General features: G+C 42.2%; 1 protein-coding gene across 1 annotated transcript; it reads right to left on the bottom strand.

The window, feature by feature from the left end:
- Positions 1 to 6,147: 6,147 nt before the first annotated feature.
- Positions 6,148 to 7,575, bottom strand: HRH1 (histamine receptor H1). Its single transcript, XM_008937241.1, has one exon. The coding sequence runs from the start codon at positions 7,573 to 7,575 to the stop codon at positions 6,148 to 6,150; it is 1,428 nt and encodes a 475-aa protein (XP_008935489.1).
- Positions 7,576 to 8,748: the final 1,173 nt, after the last annotated feature.

The raw sequence follows: 8,748 nt of genomic DNA, 5'->3' as shown, positions 1-8,748 counted from the left end.
GCTCCACATCTCACCCCCTGGCATCACCTCAGTGCCTCAGCCCCACACCTCAGCCCTCTGGCATCACCTCAGTGCCCCAGCCCCATCCCTTATACCCCCAGCCCCCCACACCTCACCCCCCGCCTCCTCTCAGTGCCCCACGGCACTCTTTCTGGGGCGACAGGTTGCAGTGTGTGGCAGCACTGGACCCAAAAACCTGCTCCAACCCAGCCCGGTGCCAGCTCCACCGGCTGCTGCCCCGTGTGACAAGAGCACAAGCAGATGAGCGAGTGTAAGACATGCTCCTTTCACCACTCGTGGCACCCATAAAATGTGAAGTATGAATACAAGCTGTCTTTTCCTCCACTATGGTGATGGCTGCTGCATGAATCTGCACAAGGTTTGAATATGGTCTTGATGTTTTAGTTCAAAAGCATTTGGGGATTCAATGTGAGGAAGCCAGGCATCCTTGCAGCTGTGAGAAATAACTGCGTTGACACCGAGTTGTGAAAACATAGCCAGACTGTGTCTGGAATGATGTGTCCTCTGCTGTGTCCCCCTCCAACTTCCCCAGTACTAGAGAGGTCACAAATCAACAGGAGGTCAGCAGAGCATCACTGAAACTGCCTGGGGGCTGGAGCATAGGCCATGAACATCTGAGAGAGCTGGGTTTGCTTCCTGTGGAGAAAACAAGGCTAAAAGGGATTTAATGGAAGACTTACATAACCTAAAGTGGAGAAGATGGAGGCAAATTCTTCTCAGAGATGCACAACAAAAAAAAAGCGGGAAGGAATAGGGCACATGTCAAATCAAGGAAAATTAAGAAAAAAAAGAAAAAGTATAAAGAAAAATGATTTCCTAATGTGGCTGGTTAAGCTCTGGAGTAGGTTCCCAGAGAGGCTTTGTAATCTCCATCCTTGGGAATGTGACTGTACAGGCCTCTGAGCAACACAATCTAATGTTTTTAGCTCTGTTTTGAGATGGAGGTTGGACTAGATGGCATTCAGAAGTCCGTTCCAACCTCAATTTTAATGAGCCTGTGTATATCTAGAATACAAATATTTTCAGTGAACAAGACCACAAAGTACAAGCAGAACCTGCCAGAACTAGTCTATCAATTTATTTACAGAAAAATACTGTCAAAAGTCATCTAGTCCTACGCTGTACACTGTTACCGCTGCAAGAGTGAGGTGCTGCAGAGTCAGAAGTCTGTTGCAGCAATGAATGCTTGAACCAGAGGTGGGAGAAAGTAGGAGTATGCAGGAAAAGGTTCCATCTTGCCATTGCCATGCTGATAGACTTCTGTGAGCGTCATCACCACTTTCTCTGGCCCAGGCAGGTGCCTCTCCTGTGAGCACTTTGATGTGATACAGAGAGAAGTTGTAACTCCTCACAGAACTGAGCGGAGGGACTGTTCCTGTCTGGTGAGGAGGAAATGAGATTGCCAGGTAGGAGACCTGAGATCAGTCTCCAGGTCTGCCAGTGTTGGTTTTGGACTAAGTTATGCCTGATCAGAACAAAAACCGTTTGATTTTACTCAAGGCATTCCCTTTAATCCCAATTGCTGATGTAGAGCAATGGGTGTGGTGCAGTTCACTTAAGGCATAATGTAGTTGAAACATATCAGAATTTAAACACAAAGTTTCTTGGCAGACAAAACAAAATGGGAAGGGATACAAATATTATTAAAAATGGAAACACTGTTACAATGATCAGGTGTCAGTATTGGTTTAGCCATTCCCACACACAAACCTACATCTCTTCCAGGGGGAACCCTAATGCTCCTTCACTGCTGGAGATCTCAAACGGCGACGCTGTAGCAGCCTGGGGTGTGTGCTCGTTTGTCTGCACAGTACAGGGAGCACATCTCACATCTGGCTGTTTCTATCACTATTTTAGACTGTAAAATGGCCATGGAGAAATTATTTCTTTCAGTGCCAGGTATCACTTCTGAAGATCGTTTGGAATTCTGAACCAAGAGTGTAAACTATTTTCATGAACTATTTCTTGCACTGTGATAATATTAATTTTTCTTTTTAATATTTTCACCAACAAGTAATTTGATGAAAATGAGTAATTTTGTCATTATACTTAATAAATAACCAAAAGTGAATATGTATGCACAGTATTTAACCTTAACTTGGCATTTCCAAAAGAACTCGTTCTCATTTTGGTGGAGGGCATGTACACAGTGAAACTTCCAAGTGTATTCTCACATCCCACCTTCAGGAGCTTAAGCCATCCCCAAGCTATCCTTAAGTTAGGAGGGGCTGGTCCTCTAGCATCCCTGATGGTGGTGGGAAGAGACAGCAATCTGCAGCATTCATTCGGGAACTCCTCTAGAAATATTCAGAAGTGCTTTTGTATTAATATCGTAGGATCTAAAATACCTTTTTCGAATCAATCAGCCATTTACCGTGCTGTCACAAAGTGGTCTCACAGAGAATGTAATGGAGTCCTTTTAGATGATGGACTGAAGCCAAAATGTGTACCTACACTAATGGTCCCTTTATTGAGTGCCACGTTTCCTGAAAATAATAAGGGAAAATAAACATGGGCTAAATGGCAGGAGCCACTTGGTAATTGCACCCCTCGTTTATTTAATAAAATTCCATGACACACAGGATTTGAGGCAGAAGCCCGGAATTTTTCTCATTACCCACTAGATGTCACCACTGACACAGAAAAAATTGTGAGAATGTATTTTTCTGCCTCTTAGAAGTGAGGCTGATTGTTCTCAGCCCACTTCAAAGAAGTAGAACTCCAATCCAAGAAATTCCAAGAAATTTTCTATGTTCTTTTAAAGCTATGTGTCCTTTGACCTTGTTTATTAGCTGGAGAACTTTGAAAATATTTTACAGGAAACCACACCTGGAATATTTTCTTGAGGCTTGGCCCAGTGTGGTAGTAGGCTTCTCCATTCCTCGCTCTAATTTGCTTTCCTCTGCTTCCCTTACATCCAGAGCCATCTGAATTGCCTGTTCAGTAAAATAAACAGATAAATCCTGTTAGGTACCTTGGTAACTGGAAGTTTAAAATAGACCGTATCCCATTTTCCTATTTTATTATTATCATCTACTATAGCTGTCAACTCAGAGGAGCCCTCTATGACAACTTCCCCTCTCTATGTGATTAACACAATTGCACTAAGATTATGGACAGAAGTGGAGGGAGAGAAAAAAAAATGTCCAGGCAGCTTTATTTACCTAGATTTAGCTGTTCTATGTTTGAATGTTCTTTAACTGTATCAGCAGTGTTGTTTGTTATAATCATCATATTTTTAGACCAATTTTCAGTCATTTTTTTATGTTATTGTTTCACAGAGTAATTGGAAAAGGCAATTGCCATGACCAAGAGGACAGATTTCCTGATAACGCTCAGTAGCCCCTGGCTGAGCTTGTTTTAGCAGTGTACAACAGTAACTGTGGCTGGCTTAGTACAAGGCTTTTTTATTTCCTCATGGGTCACCTAAATTACCAACCATTTTGGTTAGAGTTGCTGTTGCATATCAGAATAGGAAAAAAAATAAAAATTATAATGGCTGTGAGTCTGAGCAATTGCTTGTGAAAGGCCACTGGATTAAAGCATGTTTCCAAAGGTACTGCTTTCTAGTCCAAAAGAAGATGGATTTTGCTGCTTGGGAAGATATTGCTCCCACAGTAAAAAAGCTGCTTGAATTCTGGAATTAATTTTCCTGCTTCTATATTCTGTCCCTGTATTTTGCCTTTTTTTTTTTGCCTAGATTGGAGTTCCCTACTTGCAGTTTTTCCTGGATTGCTGCTTGAGACCAAAGTCAACTAATCTCTAAACCTTGTATGATACATTAAAATGGACTGAATTGAAGTTTATCCCTTTCACACATTTTTTTCCAATTTATGGAATGCAGATATATTAGGACTTCATTTATTATTGAATACTTTAAATAGAATGATTGATGCTTAGGTGTTTAATTCAAAGAAATAAAACTCACAGAAATGGAGTCATGGAATCATAGAATCATAGAATGTCTGGGCTAGAAGGGACCTCCAAAGGTCTTCTAGTCCAACCCCCCATCATAAGCAGGGACATCTCCAACTAGATCAGGCTACTCAGAGCTTCATCTAGCCTGATATTGAATGTCTCCAGGGATGGGGTCTCCACCATCTGTCTGGGCAACCTATTCCAGGGATCTATCACCCTCATACTGAAGAACTTTTTCCTAATGTCTAACCTCAATCTACCCTTTTCTAGCTTATTGTATCCAAAATTTATTAGCATCATGCAAATATCATCCTAAATGTTGCATTGTTACTGTGAGTCTTCTCATACTCACTGTATGAAATAGGCACACGTGGCACAGAGAGACTCTAAGTAGCTCAAGGTTATGAATTAAAAATGTAGAATTCAGACTTTCCCCAACTGTTAAACCATCATTTTTCACTTCTGATGTAATAAAGATATTACACAGAACATCTCTTCAACTCATCCCACCAAAATCTTGACAGCACTCTTTTGAAGGAGTTCTAGTTCCATCAGAACTTTGTTGTTAAGCTAGCTGAGCAATTTCAGAAGCAAGAAAACATTCAGGGAGTAGCAAATTCATCAGCACAAGAAGATGAATGGGATGACATTCTTTTGAAGTTGAACCTTCAGGAGGCCTCTCCAATCATTCTTCCCAAAAAGTATGGAAAAGACTTACATCAACTCATCATAATATGCAAATCGCACTTCAGCCATTGAAGTCGTCTACTTAAAACTAACATACTCCACAGTGTTTGCTCAAAGTTTCTCCCACTTAGTTCCACAGCAGAAGAACAGGGATGAATGCTTCCCTGGTGTGCCACAAACAAGGCAGTGCATGGTCCCGAGATACCCAGCTAATGCGGGCTGAGGTCTCCTCTGCCTCGGTTCTCCTCCCTGCTCCCCACTCTGTACACTCCTTCTTTTTATTATTTTGATCTAATTGTTGTGTCGAACTGCAAGTTAGCTCATGTGGCATGTGCCACTATCTGCTTTTTTCCTGAGGAGCCATGTTTTCTTCCTCTGGGGACAAATCTGTACCTGAGAAGCTGTTTGTACAGGTGCTTATCATTCAAATTGTGGGCGAGGCCCTGAGCAACATCATGTAATATCAAAGGCAGCCCAGACTGGAGCTGTAGGTTGTACTTAGGTGTCTTCCTGAGATCCTTTCCAAACCCGAGTATTCTGTTACTGGGTGTTTCTCCTCAAATACTTTACAGCATGATTTGAAAAATGCAATTAAATATGAAAGATAGAAAAGGTAAACATATTTTGTGTATTTTATTTTGTTTTGCAAGCTTGAGTTGCTGCTCATGAGTTTGCCTCGCTGTAGTAGGAAGAGTTTGCCTACTACAAGGTAAGGGTATATGGATTAGTACTGCCACTGCATGCTTACATTATTTGCCAGCTTGTAGAAAGAAGAAAATACGTGTAGTCTATAATCAAGTAGAGTCTAGAAACACCAGCATACCCTTCTTCAATAGACAGGGGCAGTACGCTGAGTATAGAATGTCTTAAGAAAACTTCTAGGACATAAAAACACTTTTTTTTTTTTTTCGGTGACATTAACACGTACAGGTATAAATGAAGCAAGCATGATATCAAAGAGATATAGTACTTTACAATATGACTTGACGCTTCAAAGAGGTTTATGATTTGGGGGAAGCTATAAATAAAAAGGGTAGATATTTTTAAGCAGTTGAAGCTTCTTCCTTTGACTACGTAAAGTACCTCCACTCACAGATCTCACTTCACAAGCAACGTGTGCCTGTGTTTAATGGAATAAGTTGAAAGCAAAGTATCTATTTGGCCAATCACAGAAACATTATCCTATTTCTTCCTTTTCTGTAACTGAATAATTTATAACCACTGAAGATCTCTCTTTGTATCACCAGGTTTTGTTCTACGTGATGAAAGAGGTAATAAATTGTAAAATATGTACAACAGTGTAACAGATCTGAATTTTTCAGATTTTTGATCTAAAATAGTTCTTCTTCAAGTGTCTTAGAGCTGTTAAATACACATTTCCCACTTTCACTAACACCACTACCACTTGTTTATATATTACAGTTTTCCAAAGTCCTCTACTTTATCCATGGTGTTTGGCTTTGAAGCTGGAATGTCTTCTTTGGTTGAGCTGCTTTATAGCTTAAAAAAATCAGGCCAATGTCAGCGAATGTGAAGGATTCTTTTGAATGTCTTCTTGAAATTCTGGTTACAAAGAGGATACAGGAAAGGATTTAAGGTGGAGTTCACATAGCCAAGCCATATAGTGAACGTGTGTAATTGCAAAAGTTGTTTTTGGCTGTGGAAAGCTACTACCATAAATGATACAAAATAGGGAATCCAGCAGAGCATAAAGGCTGTCATTATGACCCCTAACTGCTTTGCTGCTTTCCTCTCCCTGTTCCCACGCAGGCCTTGAATGTGCTTTTTGGACTGGACGTGCAAACTTCGCCAGTTTTTCCGCAGGTGGGTCAGTCCTCTGAAATCCCTGTTCTCAGTCTTTTCCTGAGGAGTGGAGGCTCTGTGAGTGTTAGGACTGGTGTGCTTTCTGCAGGTCACCTGCTGTGTGAAAGTGACGTTGTCTGATGCATCACCGAAATCACTGTCCTGTGAGCAAGGCTCCTCCTCAGTTTTCTTCTCTTTTGTTACACGCACACACTCCTTCCCTGCTTTACCCAGGCCTGGCTCAGAGCAGGCAGCAGGGCGAGGAAAACAGTTCCATTCGAGGACTTTCCCATTACTCTCGCTAACGAATGTCTTTGAAGACTTGTCAGGATTACTGAAATGAACCTCTGCCTCCATGTTTTGGGTCTGAGGGGAGCTTTGCTTCCCTTTACAAGAGGTGTTGTCATCTAAGATTTGTTTTTGGAGGCAAATATTTTGTTCGTCCTTAGTCTTACTACTATGTGTGGAGTTTTTTTCTGAGAAGGACCAATGTGATCCATTGATGAGCTCTCGGTCCTGACAGTGTTTTCGAACAGCTCTGAATATTTTATAGTAGAACCACAACATCATGACAGAGGGCAGGTAGAAGTTGACAATGGCTGTCAACACTTTAAACCAGGTGACTTTGGAGAATTCGGTTTCACACTTGCTTCCTTTCACTTGCCTTTCACCATTACTGGCAAAAACATGCCATCCTAGGATTGGAATGACCCACATGAAAGAGAGCACCCAAACCCCCAGGATCATCAGGGATGCTCTCGTTTTTGTTCTGTACTTGAGATACTGCAGCGGCTGCTGAACGGAGCGGTAGCGGTCGATGCACAAGATGAAGAGGTTGAAAATGGAGGCGGTGCTGGCCACATAATCCATGGATAACCAGAACAAACAGGCTGGTAAGCCTAGAGGCCACGTCGGGCTGAGGAGGTAAACAATGTTCAGAGGCATAACGGCCGCACCCACGATCAGGTCTGCAATGGAGAGGCTGACGATGTATAAATTGCCAACCGTCTGCAGCTTCTTTTCCGTTTTCACAGCACAGAGCACTAACATATTCATGATGATAGTCGTCAGGGAAATGCCTCCCAGGAACACACCTAGAGGAGCTGAGTGGGGGTTGGTTGAGTTTTCTGATGTGTTTTTCGACATCTTCACAAGAGCACGGAATGAAAGTCAGAGAAGACGTCCAGGCCTTGGAAATTCAGTCTTGGTTTACTCTGCCAGATGAAAATGTGCTGGGTTGCTTTGTAATTTAAACTTCCAGAACTATAGAAAAGAAAAAAAAAAAAAAAAAAAATTTGTTCAATCACCATAGTACTAAAATAAAATAACAAACCTAATCTCCGCACTGTCCCTTTTAGGACTTCCCAAAATAATGAATTTTTACAACATTTTACATGTAGATAATTTAACGAGTTCTGTGAAAACTAGTGGAGCAAGCTCCATGAGCCAATGCAAAATGGCTTGCAGAGATGTTTCGTTGGGCTCCTTGTAAGTCTGACCCCAGGATCTGGAGAAGAAATTTCAGTCCTCACTGTTTTAATTTAGTATATCTCATAAAACAGCTGCTGCTGCTGATACCCTTCCAGTATCTTAGGGGGGCCTATAAGAAAGCTGGGGAGGGACTTTTTAGGCTATCGGGTAACAACAGGACTAGAGGGAATGGGGCAAAGCTGGAAGTGGGCAGATTCAGGCTGGATGTGAGGAAGAAGTTCTTCACCATGAGAGTGGTGAGGCCCTGGAATGGGTTGCCCAGGGAGGGGGTTGAGGCCCCATCCCTGGGGGTCTTTAAGGCCAGGCTGGATGAGGCTCCGGGGGGCCTGATCTAGTGTGAGGGGGCCCTGCTCATGGCAGAGGGACTGAAACTGGATGATCCGTGTGGTCCCTTCCAACCCTGACAGATTCTGATTCTGATTCTGTTTTAGCAGAGGGCTTGTTGGTGTTGGTTTGGTGGTTGGACTTGATGATCTTGGAGGTCTCTGCCAACCTAAGGGATTCTATGATTGTATGATTCTATGATGCATGACATAAACTACATGTTGACAAACCAATTTAAAGTGTATTAAGAAAAAGTCAACCTAATGTAGTGGGAGGTGTCTCTGCCCATAGTAGGGGGCTGGAGCTATCTTTAAGGTCCCTTCCAGCCCAAACTATTCTATGATTCTATGATCATTAGTAGTGATGATACCAGATATTATCAGCAGTTAGTCATCATGAGTGCACTGTGATGTGTAAGCTGCTGTGATAGCAGCTTCTCGCTCTTCACTGAAACACGCACCATTTTATAATGGCTGTAGGCTGTTTGTTGTATATGTACCCCTG

Source organism: Merops nubicus, unplaced genomic scaffold (genome assembly GCF_000691845.1).
Source record: "Merops nubicus isolate BGI_N331 unplaced genomic scaffold, ASM69184v1 scaffold38263, whole genome shotgun sequence".
NCBI lineage: Eukaryota > Metazoa > Chordata > Aves > Coraciiformes > Meropidae > Merops > Merops nubicus.
Note: the sequence above shows the minus strand (reverse complement) of the source record. Positions and strands in the feature narration are given on the sequence as shown.